This window comes from Chiloscyllium punctatum, chromosome 13 (genome assembly GCF_047496795.1).
Source record: "Chiloscyllium punctatum isolate Juve2018m chromosome 13, sChiPun1.3, whole genome shotgun sequence".
In the NCBI taxonomy this organism is placed as follows: domain Eukaryota; kingdom Metazoa; phylum Chordata; class Chondrichthyes; order Orectolobiformes; family Hemiscylliidae; genus Chiloscyllium; species Chiloscyllium punctatum.
In genome coordinates this window covers 80475604-80501488 of record NC_092751.1, presented here as the reverse complement: position 1 = coordinate 80501488, position 25885 = coordinate 80475604, and the positions used below count along the sequence as shown (strand labels likewise).

At 42.2% G+C, this 25885-nt stretch overlaps 1 protein-coding gene across 1 annotated transcript in view; it reads left to right on the top strand.

The window, feature by feature from the left end:
• The window catches only part of LOC140484568 (annexin A7-like), a 72233-nt gene extending 49018 nt beyond the window's left edge, over positions 1 to 23215 (top strand). The window contains exons 7-13 of the mRNA XM_072582954.1: positions 6742 to 6836; positions 10944 to 11057; positions 15818 to 15988; positions 17451 to 17621; positions 18916 to 18991; positions 19741 to 19853; positions 20926 to 23215. Of these exons, the coding sequence (XP_072439055.1) occupies positions 6742 to 6836; positions 10944 to 11057; positions 15818 to 15988; positions 17451 to 17621; positions 18916 to 18991; positions 19741 to 19853; positions 20926 to 21048 (863 nt within the window). The 3' untranslated portion in view covers positions 21049 to 23215. The remainder of the gene's footprint in view (positions 1 to 6741; positions 6837 to 10943; positions 11058 to 15817; positions 15989 to 17450; positions 17622 to 18915; positions 18992 to 19740; positions 19854 to 20925) is intronic.
• Positions 23216 to 25885: the final 2670 nt, after the last annotated feature.

Sequence of the window (25885 nt, the reverse complement as noted above, 5' to 3'; positions counted from 1 at the left end):
CGAGCGGTGATAGTAAACTCAGATACATTAGGGACATTTAGCGACTTTTGTATAGGCACATGGACGATAATAAAATGTAGGGTATGTAGGTTAGTTTGATCGTAGAGTAGGATAAAAGATCGGCGCAACATCGAGAGCCGGGGAGAAAGTGAGGACTGCAGGTGCTGGAGATCAGAGTTGAGAGTCTGGTGCTGGAAAATTCCTGATGAAGGGCTTATGCCCCAAATGTCAATTCTCCTGTTCCTTGGATGCTGCCCATCAAGGGGAGAGGGTCTGTACTGTTCTGTGTTCTCTGTTCTAAAACTGGCAGGTCTGTTTAGGGTTTTTATGGTGAAAAGAGACACCAAGCTATGTTAAAAAGACATGCCTGTTCAAAATTTTAGTTTGCACAGAATTCTGATCCTGATTGCTGATTACCATAATATAAGATGGATTTAAATGTGAACTTTATAAATGGACATTATAGTTTTACCACTTCAGTACCGATTTGGTGAAATTTTTACGGAGCAAATGTACTGAAAGTGTAGTGTCCAAACTGATAAAGTGTGCCACATTTGAAGGTGGATCAGTGGCATGTTCGTGGGTACGGCACTGGAGATCCTAGTGATCCCAATGGTGGTGGTGTCTACCTCACACTAGTGTCCTGTCTGTCCTGCAGCAGCTGGTGCAGCTCTGCCTGCCCTCCCAGCCTCCTCCCATTCCTTCTAGATCTAGGGTGACCCCTAGCAAGATACTGATATCAAAACAGTCCTATTTTCCTGGTGAGTCATGAGGTCCTCGAGAATTTGCAAAATAATTCATGTTAGAATGTTGGTTAAATCTTGAGTAATGTAGAAGTGTGTATCCACAGAAATATGTGTCCAAAGTTCTCTTCAGCTGTCCACCAGCAAGTGAACAGTGAAAGTTGGTACACCTTTAAAGAGTTGATCAATTTTTACGAGCATGTTAGGTCAAACATGGGTCAACAAAGTGCTGTGCACCTCCTTCACAAGTGCTGTCTGGTAGCTTAATTAGCGATCAGCTATATCACAATCCTCCACACAGCATTTTCCAGTTCAAACCGCAGTTCCTTTTTTTTAGGATTCTTGTGGCATAGTGGTAATGTCCTTGCTTCTAGGCCTGAAGATCTAGTGTCAAGTCTCACTTGTCCTGGAGGTGTCTCAACAATTGCAAACAGCATGATGCAAAATCCTTAAATAAACCAAGAAGTTGGCAAGTCATATTTAGAGGGCTCCTGAGGTGCAGTATCTTCTAGGTGAGAAGGTCCAGGTTTAACTCTCACCTCCTGCAGACACGTGCCATAACACATCTGAACAGGTTTTATCAAAGCAGTGAAAACCGATGGACCATTTGGTACTGATCTAGGCACCGGAAATGACAAAGTCAAAAATAGCCCTGTTAACCCTGCAAAGTCCTTATTAATGTCTGACAACTAGTGCTAAAATTGGGAATGCTGTCCCACCGACTGTTCAAGCAACAGCCTGACATAGTCTTACTCAGAATCATAACTTACAGGGAATGTCCCAGATACCACCATTTTGGGATATGTCCTGTCTCACGCAGGTCAAACCCAGCAAAGTTGGAGGCACAGTGCTATATGGTCAGCTAGGAGTTGCCCTGGGAGTCGTCAACATTGATGCTGGACCCTATGAACTCTCATGACGCTAAGTTAAAAATGGGCGAGAAATCCCTGTGCTGATTACCGTATACTATTCTCCCTTTGCTGATGAATCTGTACTCCTCCATGTTGAACAATACTTGGATATTGAGAGTGTCGAGGGCACAGATAGGGTGTTTCACTGTGCATCCCCAAGAGTGGCTCAGCAGCAGCACTACTGATTGAGCTGGTTGATTTCGAAAGGACATAGCTGTAAGACTGGGTCTGCAGCAGGTGGCAAAGAAGCCAAGAAGAGGGGAAAGACATAGTTGACCTCATCCATACTGATTTGTCTCCTGGGGATGCATCAGTCCACAATAGTATTGGTAAGAATGCCCACCACAGAATACTTGTGGTGACAAGGTTATGACATTGAAAATACCCTTCATTTCTTGTGTGACACCATCACTGAGTTAAATAGGAAAGACATCAAACAGACAAAAAGACTATGCATCCATGAGGTTCTGTGACCCATCAGTAGCAGCAGAATCATCCTCCCAACAAAACCGACACTCTCTCGGCATATCCCCAACTCAGCCATTACTGTCCAGCCATGGAATCAACACTGGTTCAATGGAAAGTGCAAGAAGGAATGCCAGGAGCTGCAAGAGGCATGAAACATGAGGTCTCACTTTGGCGAAGCTATCAAACAGGACTACATGCATGTCCTACAGCATAGGCAGTGCTTACTGATCCCACAACCAACAGATCAGATCTAAGCTCTGCATGTTGGCACATCCCATTGTCAATGGTGATGGACAGTTAACTAACCCACTGGAGATTGGAGCTCCACAAACATCCTCATCCTCAGTGATGGAGAGCCCAGTACATCAGTAGAAAAGATAAGTTGAATCATTTGGAAGAACCTTTAGCAAGAAGTGATCCATCTTGGCCACTCCAAGTGGTCCCCAGTGTCTCTCTCGCCAGTCTACAGCCAATTCAATTCGTGTGATATGAAGAAATGGTTGGAGGCATTTAGATACTGCAACTGCTATGGGCCCTGACAACATTCCAGCAATAGTACTGTAGACTTGTCCTCCAGAACTTGCCATATTCCGGTTAAGGTATTCCAGTACAGCTACAACATAGGCATCTACCTGACAAGGGGGAAAATTGCCCAGATATGTCCTGTATGCATACCAAGCAGGACAAGTCCAACCTGAATAATTGTTGCTCCGTCAGTCTACTCTTGATAATTAGCAACTTGTTGGAAGATGTCATCAACAGTGCGATCAAGCAGCATCTGTTCAGCAGCAACCTGCTCACTGACGCCCAGGTTGGGTTCTGCTGGAGCACTCTGCTTCTGACCTCGTTACAGCCTTCGGTCAAGTGTAGACAAGAGTTGAATTCCAGAGGCGAGATGAGAGAGACCGCCTTTGAAATCAAGGTTTTGTTTAACTGAGTGTGGCATAAAGGAGCTTGAGCGAAACTGGAATCAGTGAGTATTGGAGAAAATTCTGCTGGTTGGAGTCATATGTGGGACGTAGGTTGTGGTCATTGGTCAGTCATCTCTGCTTCAGGACATCCATGCAGGGGTTCCTCTTAATAGTGTCCTAAGCCCAACCATCTTCAACACCCTTCCCTTCTTCTTAAAATAAGAAGTGTGTGGATATTTGCTGATGATTGCAAAATGTTCAGCATTCACAACCCCTCAGACTCTGAAGCAGTCCGTGTTCAAATGCAACAAGTTCTGGAAAGAATACAGGTTTGGGCCAACAAGTAGCAAATAACACTTGTCACATTAATGGCTGACAATGACCCTCACCTAATAAGAAGCAATTGACCTACTGCCCCCATGACATTTGATGGTATTACCATCACTGAATTCGCCCAGTATCAACATCCTTCAGGTTACCATTGATCAAAAACTCAACTAGACTCGCCGTCTAAATGAAGTAAGAGCAAATCAGAGGGTGACAATACAGCAGCGAGTAACTCACCACCTGACTCCCCAAAGCCAATCCACTGTATTTAGAAGACATTATCAGGAGTGTGATGGAATGCTCCCGACTTGCCTGGATGAGTGCAGCTTCAACAACTTTCAAGGAACTTGACCTTGACACCATCCAAGACAAAGCAGCCTGCTTGATTGACGCCATATCAGGAGCATGCACTTCCTCCACCACTGGGGTTCAATAGCAGCAGTGTGTAGATGCACTGCAGAAATTCACCAAAGATCCTTAGACAGCACCTTCTAAATCCCCACCCACCTCCATCTAGAAGGAAAAGGGCAGGAGATACATGGGAATGTCACCACCTACAAGTTCCCTCCAAGTCACTCGCCATTCTGACTTGGAAATATATCACCTTTCCTTCAATATTGCTGGGTCGGAATTCTGGAATTCCTTCCCAAGGAAATGGTCTACTTATGAAGCAAGAACTGTAGAGGTCCAAGAAAGCAGCTTCCCACCACCTTTTCAGTGGCAATCAGGGACAAGCAATAAGTGTTGGCCAGCCACCGATACTCATCTCCCATGAAAGATTTATCAAAAATATGTACATTTTAGAAAGGTGGTACCTTGAGTTAAACTAGAGTTTCAGCCTCAGACCCTGTCATGACCACCTGGGACTGTTCCTGATGAAGGGCTTGTGCCTGAAATGTCGACTCTCCTCCTCGGATCCTGCCTGACCTGCCGTGCTTTACCAGCATCACGGTCTCACCTCTGATCTCCAACATCTGCAGTCCTCACTTGCTCCTATATGTTGAAGCAGAATCTTTTAATGGTTTGTAAAGGAAAGAAAATAGTTGCTTGGAAGAAAGGAATATTAGTCGGTAAGGGAAGAGAACAACCAGGTTGGTTTAGATGGGGGTGGGATATTACTGAGTTTGGGAAGCGAGAGGAGATTGGGGTTACAGTTAAAGCAAACAACGAATTGCAAATTATGGAAATCTGAAAGAAAAACTGAAATGATCAGATGGGCCAATGGGCTGAGAAGTGGCCGATGGGGTTTAATTCAGATAAACGTGAGGTGCTGCCTTTTCGGAAAGCAAATCTTAGCATGACTTAAACACTTAATGGTAAGGTCCTAGGGAGTGTTACTGAACAAAGAGACCTTGGAGTGCAGGTTCATAGCTCCTTGAAAGTGGAGTCACAGGTAATTAGGATAGTGAAGAAGGTGTTTGGTATCCTTTCCTTTATTGGTCAGAGCATTGAGTTGGGAGGTCATGTTGTGGCTGTACAGGGCATTTTGTGTGCAATTCGGGTCTCCTTCCTATGGGAAAGATGTTATGAAACTTGAAAAGTTCAGAAAAGATTTACAAGGATGTTGCCTGAGTTGGAGAATTGAGCTATAGGGAGAGGTTGAATAGGCTAGGGATGTTTTCCCTGGAGCATCGGAGGCTGAGGGGTGACCTTATAGAGGTTTATAAAATCATGAGGGGCATGGATAGGGTAAATAGACAAGGTCTTTTCCTTGGGGTGGGGGAGTCCAGAACTAGAGGGCATAGGTTTAGGGGAAACATACAAAAGAGACCTATGGGGCAACTTTTTCACGCAGAGGGTGGTACGTGTATGGAATGAGCTGCCAGAGGAAATGGTGGACGCTGGTACAATTGCAACATTTTAAGAGACATTTGGATGGGTTTGTGAATAGGAAGGGTTTGGAGGGATATAGGCCGGGTGCTGGCAGGTGGGACTAGATTGGGTTGGGATATCTGGTCAGCATGGACAAGTTGGACCGAAGGGTTTGTTTCCATGCTGTACATCTCTATGACTCTTTGACTCTATAAATTGCTGAAGAAATTCAGCAGGTCTGGTAGTATTTGTGGGGAGAAAGAAGAGTTAATGTTTCGAGCCCAGTGTCCCTTCAGAATTGCTGGTGTGAAAAGCTGGTGTGTATGTTAAAGACTGGGTGGGGTCGGGAGGGTGGATTCAAGTAGTGCTGACAGGTAGAGATGGAGCCCAGGGAGAGAGAACAACAGACAAAGACTTAGATGATTGTATGCCAAGGAGAAAGAAAAGTTGATAATGAAGACCATAAGTCAGTGAAAATGGGTTGGCTATGCTGAAAGCAGCCCATGTCATAACAGGGGTGTGGGATGGGTAAAGGATATAGTCAATTTCTAAAATTATTGAATTCTGTACAGAGTCCTGAAGGCTCAAACGAAAAATGTGATGCTGTCCTTTCAGCTTGCACTAAGTTTCACTGGAGCAATGCTGTAGACCAGGACACCAATATTGGCTGGGGAAGCACAGTGGTGAATTGAAGGGGCTGGTATTTTTAGATATTCCTGTTTTATCTCCCCAATGTAGAGGAGACCACAATGTGAGCAACAAATAGAGTAGACTAGATTGAGTGAAATGAAGGTAAAGCGTTGCTTCAAATGGAAGGTGAACCTGGAGCTTTGCACAGTCAGAGGAAAGAATGTAACTAGGTGGGTGTGACATGGGAAGTGGGAGTGGAGTGTGGAGAGGTTATTGGGGAATGGTCGCTGCAAAATCCTACAAGGGAGGGGACTGGTGGTGACGACTGTTCCAGGTGGTGGAAATGGTGTCTTGTGATTGGGCATCTGCTGGGTTTCATATTACCTGTTTAACGAATTAATTGCAGAGTGGAATTCGATATGGAGAATGAGGGGGACTTTGGAAGTAGACCAGGTTGGACGTGAAGATAGTGGGATGAGTGAAATTTGACCAAGTGGGCTAATACTAGGTGAGAGTAGTGAAGGAAGATTGCAATTAGACTATGTTTGATATGACTATATTTGGGGAATGTGAGGAAATTGGAATTATGCTGTTTGGGATATTACTAGGTATGGGGAATGAGGGGAAGAGTGGGACATTATTGGCTATAGGAATGAGGGAGGGGATGGGATATTGCTGGGCATGAGTGAGAGGAGATTGGGATTAGACTGGATGTGCTATTACTGACTATAGTGAATGAGAGGGAAGGTGTAATCTGACTAGGTGAAACATGGAAACACGCATGTGACAGCCTTGACAGGTCTCATGATCTGTTTTGTGCTTTCGAACGTTGTGATTGTAAGTTGCTGATATTATGGGTAACATGTTGCAGTTGACACCAAAGAACAATTAATTTGTTTTAGTGAACACGTAACAAAATGCACTAATTTTTCTCCACAGGGACTAATGAACAAGCAATAATTGACGTTGTCTCCAACCGCTCAAATGAGCAAAGACAGAAGATCAAATTGGCTTTCAAGACCCTCTATGGCAAGGTGTGTTTATAAGCTATTAAACATTTTGCCCTTTGAGCCCACTGCACCATTCCTGCCATCTCTCCACATCCCCTGACAACTTGTGATGGACCCACCTGGACAGGGATATCATCATTCACTTGATCCAGTGTGCCAAGTCCAGTTAAGTCATCAAAACGTATAAAATTCTATCTCCTCCTCCAAGATGAAGATACAATTCTTAGAGCTTAGTGATCAAAGGGTGTGTGTGTGTGTGTGTGTGTGTGTGTGTGTGTGTGAGTCACACAGGGAAGTGGGGGGTGCGCGTGGTCAAAGCAGGAACAGAGTGCTGAAGAGGATGATCAGCTGTGATTGCATTAAATGCTACAGCAGTCTTAAAGGGCCAAACTGCCTCTTTCTGTTTCTAAATCTCCCTTCACTGATTTTTTTTTAAGCTGTACTGAGTATTTGAGTCATTTGGTCCTCATATAACAAACCTGCCATCTCAGGAATCAGTTTGGGTGCACTCCCTCTGTGGCTAGTATTCATTCATGGAATGTGGGTGTCCCTGACATTTATTGCCTGTCTCGCACTGCCCAGAGCACAGTTGAGAGCTGATCACACATTGTTATTGGTCTGGAGTCACATGTATGGCAGACCAGGTGAGGATGGCAGTTTCCTTCCCTAAAGGTCACGAATGAACTAGATAGGTTTTTTCCAACAAGCGACGATGCTTTTATAGTCATCATGAGACTTTTAATTGGAGAGTTTTTATTGAATTCAAATTCCACTATCTGCTGTCGCAGGATTTGAATTGTTATCCCCAGAACATTATCTGGGTCGCTGTATGTCAGACCAGCAATAATAACCACCCAGGCCATCACCTTCCCAGAAGGGAGGCACCTCAGGAGCAGGTAGGACTTGAGTCCAGGACCCTTGCCTAGAGGTAATGATACTATTACTGTGCCACAAGGCCCCTCTATAGCAAGTATATCGTCTTCTATATAAGATCAAAACTGCACGCAATATTCTAGGTGTGGTCTCACCAAGACCTAGAACAGCTGCAGTAAGACTTTTGTACCCCCTACTCAAACCCTTTCGCAGTTAAGGCCAATGTAAAGCTTGACTAGTGTACATAGGCACCCATGTCCCTTTGTAAACTGGCATTTGCCAACCTGTCACAATTGGAATAATAATCTGCCATTCTATTTTTCCTACTGAAATGGATAACTTCACACAGATACTTTATTGTATCTGTTATGCATTTTGCCCACCCACTCACTTCTCTAATTTGCCCTGAAGCCTCTTAACTCATTCTCACTCCTTGCACTCCCATCCAGTTTTGTCTTCAACAAACTTGAAAATCTTGCATCTGATTCCATCATCCAAATCATGGACACACATTGTGAAACACTGGGGCTAAAGAACTAATCCTTTGGTATCTCACTACTCACTGCCTTCCACTCTGAAAAAGATCCATTTATTCCTACTCTGTTTCCTGTCAGTTCATGTCATAGTATTATCCCTAATTCCATGTGTTTTGAGATTGCACATTAATCCGTTGTGAGATGTTATCAAAAATTCTGAAAATCCAAATACACCACATTTCTTGGTTCTCCCCATCTATTATACTCCGTGTCTTCAAAAACATCCAGTTGGTTTGTCAAAGATGATTTCATTTGCATTAATCCATGTTGATTTTATGTAATGTTTTTGGTATTTTTTAAGTATCCTATTATCAAATAATAATAGACTTCAACATTTTCCCGACTATGGACGTTTGGTTGACCGCTCTGTAATTTCCGGATTTCTGTTTCTCTCCCTTCCCAAATAATGGGGTTATATTTACCATCTTCCAACATGCAGGAACTGTTACAGAACCTACAGAATTTTGGAGGATTACAATTAACTTATTCAGTATTTCAGTGGCCAGCTTCCTTAATACTGGGGTGTAGATTATCAGGCCCTGGGAATTTGAGCTTTCAGTTCCATTAATTTGTCCAGTACAATTTATTTGTTAGTAATTGACCTTTGCTCCCTGACATTCCTGGAAAATTACTTCTATCACCTTTGAAGATTGAGCTAAAATAACTGCAGTTATTTCCTCATTCTCCATTAACAGTTCTCTTTCAGACTGTAAAGGGTTTGATTCAGTTAATCTTTTTCTTTTTGCATGCTTAAAAGCTCTTAGTCTGTTTTACTGTTCTTTGCAATTTTCCTCACATTTTTTCCCTCCTAATGAACATCTTGGCTCTTTGAATTCTGAACCATTTCCAGTCCTCCAGGCTTGCTATTTTTTTTATGACTTAATATGACTTTTCATCAGAATTCTGTGGGGAGAAAACACAGCTCCGTTCTGATGAAGAGTCACCATATTCACAACATTAATAGTTTCTTCATTTAGGAAAACGTAACCATAACATAGAGTCATAGAGATGTGCAGCATGGATATTCTGAATTAATCTAGTCCTATTTGCCAGCACTTGGCCCATATCCCTCTAAACCCTTCCTATTCATATACCCATCCAGATGCCTTTTAAATGCTGTAATTTGTACTAGCCTCAACTACTTCCTCTGGCTGCTCAATACATACACACACCACCCTGGGCATAAAAATGTTGCCCCTTAGGTCCCTATTAGATTTTTCCCCTCACCTATGCCCTCTAATTCTGGACTCTCCCACCCCAGGGAAAAGACCTTGTCTATTTATCCTATCTATGCCCCTCATGATTTTATAAGCCTCGATAAGATCACCCTACAGCTCCAGGGAAAACAGCCCCAGCCTACTTAGCCTCTCCCTATAGCTCGTGTGATAGAAAATGAAATTTCTGTTTGGGTTGGATTACTTTGTTTTCTATCATATTACAATTACCTTTTCCTAAAGAAATCCCCCCCCGCCCAGTGTTTTGCATGCATTCCTCTCCCAACAACCTTGCTGCTTATCGCAGGACCCGTGGGTTCCCCACGAGTGGCATAGCCGGCCGATGGCAGACAGTGCAACACTTGGTTATTTGTTGTTCTGATTGTAGGAGTTAGTTGGCTGATCTGTTCATTTCACATGTACTTGATGTTAACCCTTGAACCCTAAAAGTCTGCATGATCTATGGGAGAATTGGTTGACATTCTGCAATAAGAGTTTTCATTGTGGGAAGATTTCCATGTTCTTTGCAAACTGAGGTTCCCTTTGAATGGGGTGAAATTTGTTACAAAGGCACACATCCTCCAAACCACAATGTTTGTTTTTTTTTTAGTTAGTCATGGGATTTGAGCATCACTGTCCAGGCCAGCATTTATTGCTTATCCCTAATTGTCCAGAGGGCAGTTAAGAGTCAACCCATTTGCTGTGGGTCTGGAGTCCCATTTAGGCCAGACCAGGTAAGTTTGGCAAATTCCCTCCCTAAATGTCATCAGTGAACTAGATGGGCATTTCCAGCAATCGACAATGGATTTATGCTCAGCAATAGATTCTTAATTCTAGATTTTGAAATAATTAATTCAAATTCCATCATCTGCCATGGTAGGCTTTGAACTCTGGTCCCCAGAACATTATTTGGTCTCTGGATTAATAGTTTACTAATAATACCATTACATCATCACCTGCCCTTGTGAGGAAGGATCAGCTAAACAACTTTAATGGTGTTCAGTATTGAAGAAATATTAGCTTGGGTATTGGGCTGAACTTAAAATCATCGAATAATACAGTACATAAGAAACCTTTCAGTCCATCAAGTATGTATTGCCAAAAATATCTTACTCCTTACACTAATTCCGCTTCCTGCAGTAGGCCCATATCTTTGAATGTTACCTCCTTCCAGATCTTTAACTCATCCTGTCCTTCTGCAGCATCTAGGACAATGCAGCACTCTCATCAGTGATATGTCAGCCTGCAGGATGTCTTCCAAATGGAGATTGAACCCACTACCTTCCAACTTGGGAATGAGAATGTTAATAACATACATCTGAGGCTGATCTTGCCTTTTTAGGTTGAAATAAAGAGATGACATTTGAGCAAAATATGAAGCTAATGACCGATAGGAACTGCTTGTGTTTTGCTCAAAATGTACTCTTTGTGGGACCTGCCACAAAGCATCCAGTTACAATATTCTCTTACTGATGGACAACTCTTTGTGAATTTGCTTTCCTTTTAAGGATTTGATTAAGGACCTGAAATCAGAACTGACCGGAAACATGGAGGAGATCATTCTAGCCCTCTTCATGCCTACCACTTACTACGATGCATGGAGTCTGAGAAAAGCCATGGAGGTTTGTTGACTGTAGCACTGTGCAGTGAAATGTATCCATGCATTTGAGGAAATGCTATTAATACCAAACTGTCTCTCCCACAAACAATTCAGATTGTTCTGTTTCTTAACACTTTGTTTGTAATGTCTAAACTATTTAATGAATTGGCGTTTATTTTGCAGTTTAGCCTCTTCCATGTCACATGACTGAATGCATCCTCTTTCTTGCGTTCCCGTAGATGAAGATGATAATATAGTTTTTCAATCTCCCTATTAAGACTAATATTCTCTGGATAAAAGAGGATCAGTGACAAAGGATCCATTTGTGGTGTCACTGAGCATTGGAACAGAACAAAATATCTCTGAGTTCACAATTTGATGGCCATGGGAATAGAGAACAAGGAGTTTAACTCTGAAAGGTCTATGGAGTAACAATTGTTACCTCATCACCCCACAAAGTGTCAACATATGGACTGTGTATGGATGCTGTTCATTGGAAATCAATTTGGGGCTAAAAGTCTCTAAGAAATGAAACCAGATGGATCACCTGGCATTGTCCTCGGCACCAGAAAAGACAACGGCAAAAAACAGCTCTGCTGACCATGTGGAGTCCTCCTCACTAACATCTTGGGGGGGGCTAGTGCCAAAACTGGGAGAGCTGTCTCACAGACCAATCAAGCGACAGCCTGACATAGTCATTCTCACGGAATCGTACCTCACAGGCAATGTCTCAGACACCTCCATCACTGCCCCTGCATATGTTCTGTCTCACCAGCAGGACAGACCCAGACGAGGTGGCAGCACAGTGGCATACAGAGGGAGTTACCCTGGGAGTCTTCAACATTGAAGACTTTAAGACCTGAGGTTTTCTGGCTCCAGGTCAAACATGGGCAAGGAAGCCTCCTGCTGATTACCACATACTGTCCTCCCTCAGCTGATGAACCGGTACTCCTTAATGTAGTACAACACTTAGAGCAAGCACAGTGGATGGCAAAAGTACAAACTGCACTCTGGGCGATTTGTGTTCACCACCAAGAGAGGTTCAGCAGCAGCACTACTGGTCAGGTCCTAAAGGTCCTAGCTGCTAGACTGGGACTGTGACAGTTGGTGAAGAAACCAACAAGAGGGAATAACATTCTTAACCTCATCTTTAACAATCTGCCAGCTGCAGATGCAATTGTCAGTGACAGTATTGGTAAGAGTGGCCACCGCATAGTCCTTGTGGAGATGAAGTCCCGCCTTCACATTGAGAATAACTCAATATCTTCTTTTCAGTGAATGCTATGTTGGAGGGAATATTACAGCACAAATAGTGCTGTATCACATGTTTGTGTGTTGTGATTGCTGCATTGTACATCTTAACATTATTCTTGTTGACCCCAGGATGTTGGAGCTGGAGAGTAGCTGTGGTAAATGCAGGAATCAGGTTCTGCATCATTATCTGATCAATTCTCATGGAAGTTGTTAGGACAACATCAAGGTTTTTTTGGAATGCATTCCTCAGGCAAATAGTTTGCTTGCTTTTCTGTCTAGGGTAAGGGGGGGGGGGGGAGTGGGTGGATGAGTGAGATGTTTTGATTTAAGTGCATTAAAGATGTATGACTAATTTTGTAGGCAGTGTTACTTTAAGACTTGGAGCTGCATTTAATTACTCAGTTGCTGCCTGGGATTTCTTCCTGCAGCATATACCCCTGTGGTTAGCGCTGCTGTAACAGGAAATGGAAAATGTATTTCAGCTTCCCTTTCAAAGTTCCCTGGATTAATGTTTGGGCATTTTGGTCTGGATTTCAGACTTTAAACTGAAGTGTGATGAAGAAACCTGTCTTGTTTCAAGGTCCAGCTTCTGCCACAGATACACAACACTGCACATTCTGAAATGGAGAGTTTGAGAAACCTCAGTGTTTAAATTGCTGTCTCCATGTCCACGCCCAAACTGAGCTCACTTTGGTAGCTACAGCTGTACTGGGTGGAGGCTTGAAAATGTTAGTGTTTGGAAAATGAGAGACACCAACTGCTGGTTTTAATTTAAATGTTTTATTTTAAAATATTTTTCCTCTTTGAACGAATGCGCCCTCAGAGTGCTTGATTAGTGAGTGAAGAGGGAACTTTATTTTGTATTTAACCCTGTCCTGGGAATATTTGATGGGATAATACAGAGGGCGCCTGCAGGTGTTTGGGGTAGTGGATATTTGTACAAATGTGCATGCTAATCTAGAGCCTCATGACAAAATAGATTGGACTGTCAAGTACAAATCAGTGATCAGGAAATTCAAAGGTGCAGTAGTCAACTATTGCATTAAGTGGTAAATCATATAATATACTTCAAAGATTTATGAATATGAAGGAATTAATGAATTAAAAAATCAAGGTTCTTGAGTGCAGAGGAGAGTTGCCAGAATGGGACTGTGCATGAGTACTTTTAGTTATGTGGGAAGACTAGACAAAATGGGATTGAGGTGAAGAAGAGATTTATTAGTGCTGTTCAAAGTGGATAAGTGGACTGTAAATATAAAGTCAAACTGTTTCCACTAGCAAGCATTAACCAGTGAATGTGGACTTAATATGGTTGGTGAAAGAATCAGAATGGAGCCGATTAATTTTTTTTTGCACAGTGAGTTATTGTGATCTGGGCTATTTTGCCTGAAAAGCTACTGGAAGATTCAGTGAAGAATTCCAAAAGGGAATTTACTTATAGACTTGAAAAAAAAATGCAGGGCTTTGGCGACCAAGGAGAACAAGGGCCTAATTGGATAACACATTTGAAGAGCCAGCACAGGCATGATGGGCCACATGGTCATCCCCAAATTCTATGAATGTAATAAAAAAAATTAAATAAATTAAACTAGGGGGAGCCCTTGCGATGGTGACAGTCAAGTAGTAACTTTGCAGCTTTTGAATGTAGTGTTGTGCAGAGAGATTGGTAATTGTCTTTATATGTTGTTTACAGTGCAACTGTGGTTTCTCTCTCTGTCTATTCACAGACTCTGCAAATATCAAGTCAGAGGGAGTAGTTCAGGGCCCCTTGACTGCAAATGTGGCAAGTGATTAGTGAGGCAAACCGCGGAAAGTCTGATCAGTCATAATCCTATTCGAGGGGCAAATCCTGTTCTTATTTCTTATGGTGTTATTTATTGCAAAAGGATAATACTTGGAATTGGTATGACTATATCTGTTGTACCATGTAAAGTTTCGGTCTCCTTATTTAAGAAATGATATAAATGCAATGGAAGCAATTCAGAGAAGCTTCAAAAAACTGACACATGGGTTGGGCAGATCATCTTGTGTGGAAAAGTTTGACAGGCTGGACCTGTATTCAGTGGAGTTTAGCAGAATAAAAGGAAATCCTGTTGAGTAATAGAGGATCTTGAGGGGACTTGAATGAGTGAGATGCAGAATGGAGGCTAGGAGACAAAGTTTAAAAATAAGGGATCTTTCACTTAAGATTGAGATGAGAATTTTTTCTGAGGTTTGTGAGCCTTTGGCATGCAATTCCTCCAGAGTCGCGTAGGCAATGTCATTAAACTTTTTTTTAAGGCAGAGGTAGATTCCTGAATGACACAGAATTCACAAGCAGTACTGGGAGGGTCAGCAGGAAAGTGTATTTGAGAGCACTGAGAAAGTAAGGACTGCAGATGCTGGACAGTCAGAGTTGAATGATATGGCGCTGAAAAAGCACAGAAGGTCAGACAGCATCCGAGTAGCAGCGGAGTCAACATTTCAGGCATAAGCTCTTCATCCGGAATGAAGACAGCATGTAGTTGAGAGCATGGTCAGGCCTGGGGAACCAAATTATGTACTTCATCTCCTAACTGTGTGTTTGTATGCTGCACTGTGGGTTGGACAGTCTTTTGGAGGAGACATTAAATTACCTTAGCCTTTTTTGGTTGAACAATGCATTCTATGACACTGATCACAGATTTCCCTGTGGAGTTATGACCCATTTTCCCCTCACTCAACATGGCTAAAACAAACTGATTTTAATCACATTGCTGTTTCCCCTACCTCCAGGCTGAAGTTTCTGTAATTTCAGTTTTACTCTTGCTCAAGCCCTGTGATGAACCTTCATTATCTACTTCTCTTGGCCTCTAGACCACATCCCAGCTTCCCATCTTATGGAGAATATATGGGGATGTAAATCTCTTTATAAATTTATTGATTTGCAAATTAATTGGAATTACATATGTTCCTGTATAATGGGTTCATTTCTGTTCACTGTGCCTGGTGTTTTGAGGTTCCTGTTATGATTTCAGAATAATGCTGACTGCCTTACTCAGTGTTGGTACGATCACTGTGTTTCCACTCCTGTGCCTTTGGCAAAATATCTCTGCCCCACAGAAGTTTAGAAATGGCGTGTTGTATTTACTTCAAGAATATCCGAGGCAGCGCTAATTTGTGTGCTGCTTAGTTGGAACCATTGCATTGTAGTGAGGGACAGTCATCCTGCCTGATGACCTTATTGATCCTCCGTGCTGGATTGAAGCACCAGCCTAGGTTAGACGTTCAGGTCTCCGGAGTAGGGCTTGAGTCAGCTTTTCTCGCCGAGTGAAGTGGATAGTGTATCGTACTAATGGGTAATGGTATACTGTGATCAAATGATGGACTCTACACCATTCACAATATGCAGAATGACTAAATGGAAGGGGTTGTGGGGGGGGGGGGGGGGCAGGAGGTGAAGGTGAAGTTGCAATGTGGGTTTGACACTCTCAATGCTAGTTACACCACCTTGTGTTGCAGAAATAATTGCTTCTAAGTCCTCTTGTTTTTCTCCCTTCACTCCCATAGGGAGCTGGAACACAAGATCGGGTTCTGATTGAGATCCTTTGCACCAGGGGTAACCAGCAGATCCGAGACATTGTGCGCTGTTATAAGGAGGAGCTGGGTCGAGATTTGGAGAAGGATTTGAAGAAGGATACGAGCGGTCATTTCAGGAGATTGCTGATCTCCATGTCTCAGGTCAGTGATGTGAAGAGCTTGCTTGGACTTACCAAGGGGTCATCTGATTGTCTGTGTTTTCAATCCAACAAATTAGATAATCTACTGGTGAGGAAGTGGGAGCTCCTAGTCATTGTCTTGTCATGTACGGATGTTCCCCTCCATGACTGTCTCGGGCTGGTTCTTAAGCTGCCTGGGATGCTCCTCCAAGCTATTGTGCATTGGTGCAATGTATGATCAACCACTAACGGGTTAAGACCCTATTCCAGGTAATGAAGTTTTAAACTGAGCTAGCTTAGATATTTCTTTCCCTGCTCCAGTGAGGATGACCATGTGAGAGCAGAGCCTCTTTGCTGAACTATGCATTCACACTTTTGGCTGTACAGTGTGGGGGTCTGGTTGCTCAGCACTATCCACTGAATTTAACATGATGCACATATTCTTCCTGTTTCCCTTTGCTCCTCCCTCCACTCTCCTCTCCCTCATGCCTCTCTCTATAATCTGTGCATTTTCTCGCTGCAGCAACGGAGATTTACCACACCCTTTAGAAAGTCTTAAGGCCGATGAAAGCTCCTTAGTATTTTCTCTTGCTAACAGTGCAGTGTCGGAGGTTGGCCTGGGAGTAGGTTGTGTGTCTGTGTGGCACACGAGGAAATCTGGAGCTCTGGCTTTAGGTTTTTTTTGTAAAGTTCAGCTATCTGAAAATTGAAAGAGGGCAAGTTCACTTGTTTCACAGTTGCAAATCTGTTGCTACTTTACAATATTAACCATGTTTTCCACACATTCAAGTATCTTTAACCAGTTAGGTTTTCACTCCTGTATGGGTACAGACATAGCCTGGCCGGCCCCAATCTGTGTTGAATAAGCTGCTTCCAAACAGAGAACTAATGTGAATGTTGCTGTGACAACTTTGTTCCCTTGGGTGTAGAGGATTAAAGAATAAAAAGCCAGGGAGATGGAGGGTGTGCATTAGCCTGGAGCATCTGTAATGAACCAGCGATGCTCAGATTGCACTTTGTGGAACTGAATTCAGTAATCCTGCCCGATCTGATGAAACTGGTAAAAGTGTGGCCTGGCATCTGGACCCTAATGCACTGAAGTATTTCCAGGATTGAAACCTGCCACCACTATCTAGTCTACCCAACATACCAAACCCACACTGCATGGGTGGCTGATAATTCTCTCAGGACAACCAAGAGAAGAAATAACTGTTCACATCAACTTTGACCACTTCCTAACACTTATGAGAACAAAGCAGCAACTCCCACTGGAGTGTGTGTACATGTGTCTGTGTGACAGGATAGTGCACACTGAGTGTGTTATCAGGAGCTGCTGTTACCTTGGAAACAATATCCAAGGTAATGAGGATCAGACGCCTCCGTGTAGAGATCTCCTTTTAGCTGGAGATGAGCCCCAGACTGGAAACTAAAGTGTGAGCCTGATTTAAAACCCACTGGAATCATCTCTTGATTTCTATTCACAGGGCAACCGCGATGAGAATCAGACGGTGGACATGGCAAAAGCGACTGCAGATGCAGAGAGACTATTCCGGGCTGGGGAAGGGAAGCTTGGCACAGACGAATCGACCTTCAACATGATTCTTGCAACTCGCAGCTTCCCCCAGCTAAGGGCAACTATTCAGGAATACGGCAGGGTAAGCCAGTGTAAACCTCCCCTCTGTCAGCATACTGAACAAGGGACAGATGGAATTGACCGAGACTGTGTGGATTTATTTAAGGGTTTAAATTTATTAAAAGTTTTCATGGACTTTCCTATTGCTTGTGATAGTGGAGTTAAGGGGTAAAAGCTAATCAATTTAAACAAACCAAACTCTCTGCCTCAGGAGTCCTTTAGTCTATTTATGCAGCTGCTGAGTCTCCTGACAGCTCTGTCTTATCCTAAAGCAGTGTGCGTTGCTTGACATGGGGAGTGGGCAAGAACACTGGAAATGGTTTGCAATGTTCTCTGCAAAGAGCAAGAATAGACATAGTGGGCCTAATGGTCATCACCTGTAGTCTGACTTTAGGTTCTGAAATAAAAGATTGAAACAGATCAAAAGAGATTTCCTCGGGGTGCTCTGGTTTCATCCCACAATCCAAAGATGTGCAGATTAGGTGGACTGACCGTGCTGAATTGCCCATAGTGTCTCGAGGTGTGCAGGCTAGGTGGATTAGCTTATTGGAAATGCAATGTTAGCAATGAGCATAATGGGCTGAATGGACTGTTTCCATACTGTAGGGATTCTATGAAATCACTTTCAAACAAAAACAGGAATAGCTGAACAAACTCAGCAGGTCTGGCAGCATAATGCCTTCTGAAGTGGCCACTTGGATCTGAAAAGCTAACTTTGCTTTCTCTTCACAGATGCTGCCAGATTTGCTCAGTTTTTTCGAGCCATTTTTGTTTTCATTGAAGATTTCCAGCATCCACCGGGTTTTTGTTTAATATTCAAATCATGTTGCTTTTCTGCATCTCCTTATTTCTCACCTTTTAAGGAGAGTCATTATCACTGGATCCTCTCCCATATTATTGGTGTCAATCATTATTTGTTTGCTCAACAGTGAGGGTTCAATCAGTTTGTAATTTCCTCCTTGTCAATGACAGTGTCACTTATGTTTGTTCTTCAGGGACCTTACTTTTTATGAACATTGTATTTTTCATGTTCATCTTTGGAACCTTTTTAATACTTGCTTTATATTCCTTTTTTATTGTTTTGTACAGTCTGCCAGATTTTATTATTTCTTTTCATTTGACGTATTTCTTATCTTTGACCACATGTGCCGACCTGCATTTTGGTCCTTGTAGATGATGATAATGGTTTTCCGACAAATGTTTCTTTGAATACCTCCAAGATGAACAGATTTTTCCTCCTTGTCCAATTTAAGCCAAACCCAGCAGATTGCATTTTGTTGAATTGAAGCTTTGATTTAAAAGTGATTTCTCCACAGTTATCTAAAAGGGAATTGCTGAAGGCTGTTGACCGGGAGTTTTCGGGAGATGTGCGTGATGGAATGCATGCTATTGGTAGGTTTGACTGTTACAATTATCAGCAATACCCTACAACTTGAACTTGGCTTCTTCAGTTGAGGATCATATACTACCTTTCTTTCCTCTTTCGCTGTCTCTCACCTCCTGTCTTGCACATTGCTCCTCTCGGCCCTTCTTTTCCCCTCTCTATTACCCTCCCCTTCTTCCACTCTCCTCATGTCTGTACCATCCCCTCTGAATCTTGTATCCCACTGCCAGCTCTGTTTTCATTCTCCTCCATCTCCTCCACCCAGCCCATCTGCTATTCACACTCTGCCTGCTTTATCCTGCACAATTACCATGATTCCTCGCGCTTTCTTGCTGCACTAGGCCAGGACCTGGTTCTGGTCTCCCTGCCTTTAAAATTAGCACACTCCATTTGATAACAACATTCTCTTGAGTCTTTCCTTCGAACTGATTACCCAGTTTCACCAAGTTTTTATCTTCTGGAGTCTCACCACCTCTAGTTTGAAATTTGTTTTTATTATTGTATTGAGAGACTCCTCAGAATGTTTATCTGTCTTAGTGGCACAGAATAGAAACAGTGGAGTCTGTAAAATGTATCAAAATTGTTTAACAAAAACAGTGATTGCTGATTCAGTTGGAGGGAGAAGGACGAGTGTTGGGTAAAAGCAGCTCTTATTTCATGGGTAGCCATGACGTGCCGTCAGTATTTTCGTGTTTGATTGTCTTGTTACAAGCTGTTGCTGTTTATGAAGGCTTACCCTCTTGCCTTTCCCTTCTAGTTCAGTGTGTGGTCAACCGCCCAGCATTCTTTGCTGAAAAGCTCTACAAGGCCATGAAAGGCGTTGGTACCAGTGACTCTACTCTCATCCGATGTATTGTCACTCGCAGCGAGGTATGAAGGCATGTCCGAGATGGAGAGTTTCTGTGCATTGTTCTGTTCCTGGCGGATGCTTTTATCATGCAAATAGTAACTGTGTTTAACTGGGTTGGTGCTATTCTCTTACAAAGCTGCCATCCTCGTCCAAATGCACAAGTTCTAGATTCAATCCTGAGTTTATTGACCAAATTGCTCTTGAATGCACCAACTCATTCGATAATAACTTTGAGAAATTGGATGGTCATCTGTAAAGGAAATACTTGCCAATGGGCAGTTATGAGCCATGGTGTGGGGTTAACTGGATGACTCTTTCACAGACAAGCTGGTTGAAAAAGCCTCTTTCTGTGCAGCAATATTGAGTGATCTCAACCAGCAGCTGCAGCATTTATTTACCTGGGTTACATGTTTGTGACTCTGGATTGGGAGCTTTTTCAGAAATCAAATGACACGGACTAGGTATAAATTTTGAGACCATTGGATCTATTTGCTCCACCCCTGCCCTGTGGTGTATTCAGAGCTATACATTAGACTCACTTACACGATGTGAAAGACATCTCTGCAGTACATAAACTGAAAGCCTTCACTTCATTGAGTGAAAAGTGATGCAGGTTTCTCATGCATTTTGGATCAGCTGCAATCTCCATTTCATGTCATTGTGCATTCTAATTTTTAATGTCCTTTCACTCATACTGCAATCACCATTGTTATTCATTGGTTACATTTATATTTGTAGGTTTTGCACTTGCCCATTACTCCCAGCAATCTGCCCTCACTTGGTGGCTGAATATGGCCTTACCCTGCCCTCTTCTCTCTGCTATTCAGCTCACCATGACAGTGCTATTCATTCTGTCTTAGTTTGTGTCCCATCAGCAGAATCCAGCTCTCCACAACCTGCAGACCAGCTCTGACTGCTTACAGTTGTATAATTGTTTCATAGAGTCTGAGTAACATTACTACAGCTTTCTTTCTTGAACTATAATTTATTATACCAAATACAAATTTAAATTTTATTTTATAGTTCTGAAATCGAAAGCAAAATGTATGAATCCATCTCACTCTATTTTGATTATGAATGTGTCCTCCACAGGTTGATCTTGTTCAAATCAAGCAAGCGTTTTGGGAGAAGTACCAGAAGACTTTACGTTCGATGGTGGAGAGTGACACGAGCGGAGACTATAAACGTTTGTTGGTGTCAATTATTGGGAACTAGTTCTGAAATTATAGCCTCTGGGTGACTTAATGAGTTTTTCTTAACAATTGCATCAATCTTGACTTCATTATTAGTGAAAGGAGAAAGAGACAACATTCCTTCTTGAATCATTTCTCACTTGATAAATTTGGTCTACTTAAGTGATGATATGACATAACGTCCCACACAAAGCCATTTTAATGTTAGACTTTCCTGTCCAGCCAAAGGCAGCTGGATGGAAACTCCTGCTCAAGCTACTTGGCTGATGCAATCAGCTGCCCCACGTGACAGGAGAACAATCTGCTCACAGTCACTTTCCATAATGGAGAAAACAAATCCAGGCTTTTGGAATAAGCTTCTAGTAGTTCATGTAGGATTTCAAACAGTGGGTTAATAGTTAGTTAAGTGTTAAACAGCTTTCAGTGCTGTTTAACACTGTTAACTAACTATTAACCCAAAGTGGATGTTCTGGTGACAAGTGCTAAGCAATAGTTTGTGCTGTAATGGTAAGATTTGTTTTCTTTTTATTTTAATGGAACAAAAGTACAAATTGATTTTGCTTCCTATTTCACCTTATCTGCTCATGGCCCATTATTGAATTGCAGTATACTCACGTGCCAGTTTTTACTATTCTACAATTTCTTTCCCTTACTTCTGCTGAGGATGTCTGGACTGCAGCTACAGGAAGTAGCTTAGAGTTTTCAATACTACCTCAAACAGTGCTCTCGTCTCTCATGAGTTTTCTCAACCTAGTCAGTGCACCATGTGGAAAGGTTTTGACTTGATTAATGTGAAGAAATATTGTCTCTGAAATTTCAAATATAAGAAACTGTTAAAAATTGGGAATATTTCTGAACAGTGGTATCATTAATCCTGTGGAGTCTAGTAATTTGAATTGTCATAAGATTGTATTCCATTGTATTCCCTGAAATTGTTAATGGATGAAATATGTTCACCCTCCAAACATGACGTTGATTGCAACATAATGCTATAGACTTACATACTAATGATGGAGATATGCTGTGGAGGTCTCTTCAAAGGACCTTCACTCCACCCAATATAGCTCAAAATTTGGCTGAATTCTGAAAGCAATCCACTGGAGATGCTCATCTGTTGAAATAAAAACAGCTGCAGCACTGAAGATCTGAACAGAAAAACAATGTTAAGTTTTTCTCTCTACAGATGCTGTCAGAACTCCTGTGTTTCTCCAGCTTTATTGCCTTGCTCCCTATGAACCCGTGCACTTCACTGCTTTATTCTCAGCTTGGTGGCAGGGTGGTATGCTATCTGCACTAAGATATATTTAAAAATTCTATATTAATAACATATATTTACTCTACAATATAGCTCTCACTTATACAATATTTGCCTTATATACTGAATGCAATTCTATTTTATATTTTTAAAGTAGAAAATAAAGAATATAATCCTTGTTCCTGCACTTTGATTGTAAATGTGTCTCTTCTACAATGAGGGTCAGTGTGTGTCACCCTTACTGAGTCTGAGCATTAACTTTGTAATTTTGTTTTCTGTCTGGATACTGGTAGACTTCCAGAACTCAAGTATGCTTCTTCTTAGCCTCATTTCACTTGATTTTGAAAGCTTTTGAGCTATCGTGAAGTAGTCTCTCTTTTCCATCACATCGTATGACCTCCCCTCCCACAGCAACACTGCATGAATCTGTCCCACTTCTCATCCAGGAATGGGTAGTAAAGACCATTGATTTGCAGAAATGCTGGTATTTGCTAAACTAGTGCTCAGGGAATAGAAGAGGAAATTGTTGACTGGAGGCTGTGGCCTAGTAAATTCTCCCAGGAACTTGGGGTTGCTCTCGTGACCCCTCCTGGCAAGGGGCTGGGTTATTATTTAGAATCTGATGAAATGAAGGCTGGCTTTACCCCATGGACTTGTGAATCACTGCAACCACTAACCAGCCTTGAATGGTGGGCCACACTATAACCCGTAATCCTGATTATCATTGCTCATGCTGGATTATAGTTTTCTACTTTAAAATTACGTTGCTAATATTCTTAGATGTTTTTAAAAAGTTCAATGTCAGTAAAATGAAATCACTGTAAAATGCTCATGACAGGAAGCTGTACAAGAATTTGTGCATCCTGACCTGATGCTGGTTCAAATTGTCAAATGTTTTGCCAATACAGAAATAAAAGTGACCTTGAGCGGTGTAGTTTTCTTGTCTTGTGTGATGTGTACAGTGCAGAGGAAACATTGGTCCCTACACCACAGTTATCTAGATTGCCCTCAAATACACACGTTCATTGCATCAGTCTTGGTCCTGTGACTGTTTTATAATATTACCCCTACTGCTGGTCTACACAAGGGAAACAGCTTCTCTGTTTATAATAAGGGTTTGCTGAGGTAAAGACCTTCATCAAGCCAGCCCTTGTCTTTCACAGAGAAAAGAGCCTGAACCGATTTAAAGTTTCCAGATAGGGTTAACCCTATGTCATTATCATTTCTGGTGAATTTGTTTTTGTGACCGAAGTGCATGTTTTCTGGTCTCCACATTGTGAAGAATGTGTTCTCTGCAGAAATTGTCTTCAACTTAATGAAGCACAGATTCTTGAGAAAGGATGAAAATGCAAGACTGAGAGTCACTTCCAAGGCCAGTCCTCTCCCATATTTGTGGATTAGCAATATACAGACTTCGAGTTTACTGAATAACATGAGTCATTCAAAGGGCTAACTAATAATGATACATATGGTGGGTTCAGGAGTTGGTGTCTAGGTTGTAGAGTATGTGGGGTTGGCTTTTCAGATGAAACTTTAAGTTTGGACCAGCAATCTGGCTTCTGATTGATTAGAATAAGATTAGCTTGTGCTGTGATGTACTAGGCAGTATGATCACATTTAAAAGTTGAGCTGCTGCAGAAATGGCAGTTACCTTAGGAAGACTGCAAGGAAATTAGACTTAAAACACTAATTTAGGAGCAAAATATTACTCATTGCACTCAAGATGGTAGTAGACGAGTAAACCAGAATTAAGGTGCCTCACTGGGGAAAAGGTTCAAATTCCACTTTGGTAGCCGATTGAATCTAAATTCAATAAATAAAATCTGGAATTGAATGCTCATCTCAAACCGTGACAATAAGAACGACTGTTGATAAGTCCCACGTAGTTCACTAACGCCTTTTTAAGGAAAGACATCTGCTATCCATACCTGGTGTCCTATATTAGTCTCTACCTTTATGTCAATGTGCTTTTTCTCAGTTGTCCCCTTAAATAGCTGAGTGACTCACTCATGGACAATTAGGGATGCACACTCAAAGTCCAAGAATAGCAGGAGTGCAGCGGCTTTGGAATTTTTCAGATCATTTCATAAAACATTAACTAAATAACAACTCCCTTTGCATTAGAACAAGGCAAACAGCTTCTCTGTAGTTAATGACCAGGATTCAAATGCCTCCTCCGCCTAATAGATCTTGTGCTTCAGAGGTTAAGATCTCTTCCTAACAGCTTAGCATTTCTGGTGTAATTGACCTTCAGACACCAAGCAGAGTGGTGCAAAACCCAGGCATTGGTTGTGCTGTGCCAAGACCCTGTTAGGTCTCAAACGTCTCAACTAAATCCATGTAGCAACATCCCTGAATCTCACTGTCCTTCAAGGAGTCTTACGAGAGTCTGGTACTTCACACACATACACTCAACCTGCCCTCCAGCTTTTTGGAAGCTCAGAAATTGTTCCCAATCTTGGATTACTGCCACCTAGTGCTGTTGATGTCAGCAGGAAGTGAGAAGGAACTCTGATCCTTCTCTGGCTCCATCTGCTATGAGATGGGGATCACATTTGAATAGAATGCCTGAAGGCTGTGATTACAGTGACAGAGTTCTCATGCTCTTCTCCCCTGAGACAAGAGTAGGAATGGAAAGCAATCCTTAAAGCTGCTGAGAAATGCTCTGCTTAGAGACAACAATCAAAAACGTGTTTTCCAGTCACTTCTCAAAGTAGTGACTTGTTCCTAGGCAGAAATACATTGAGAACTCTAGACTGAAATTTCACCAAACATGTGGAAACTCCTGCAGTCTGCACAACACTTCCCCTGTCCCTCTTCTCCACCCCCCCCCACCCCCACCCCCACCCCCACCAAGTCAAAATCCATCCACAACTGCCTCCTTCATAACCCTTAATGCCTCTCTGACCTGCAAATACTTTCTCTCCAGCTAACTATGACACTATCTCACCCCTGCCAAATTAGGCAGTGGGTGCACAAATCTGGTTTTGGTAGATTCCATGTATAATTCTACCCCAGATAGTAGTGAGACAATTCAATGTGATATACTATAGCAACAACACATGGCTGGAAGTGTTTTCGAAGATTGAAATGCTGCCTATCAAAGCCTGGAAGCATATGTTCAAAATCAAGCCACAACACATTGAAGCTGCTCAGCATGTCAGATTAGTCATAAACCTGCGAGACTTCCTAGCAATAATCTCAAGAGCTGCAAATTCTTATAATTGGTTAGATGGGGAAATTCAGATGAGAAATTCAAGCGACTACAGACAGAGGGGTCTAAAGGATAGCAGTCTATAGGGAATTCCTCCACTGAAAACATCTACCCTTTTCTTCATACTTGTCTTAATATCAAAACCCAGGCAGGTCATACAAACAATTAAATTTAACACTGCCAACTCGATAATTGGACAGGTTTTGGAGATTTTGCTACGCAACCAGATCTTTTAGGAGTGGGATGGAGGAGAAATGTCTTCATTTGTGGTGTTTCAGAAGTTTCTACCCAGAAGGTTATTGATGTTTTAAAACATTTTTAAAACTCTCAGGAATCAAAGGATACAGGCAGTTCAAAAACGTGATGGTTGCATTCTTGTGCAACCCCACA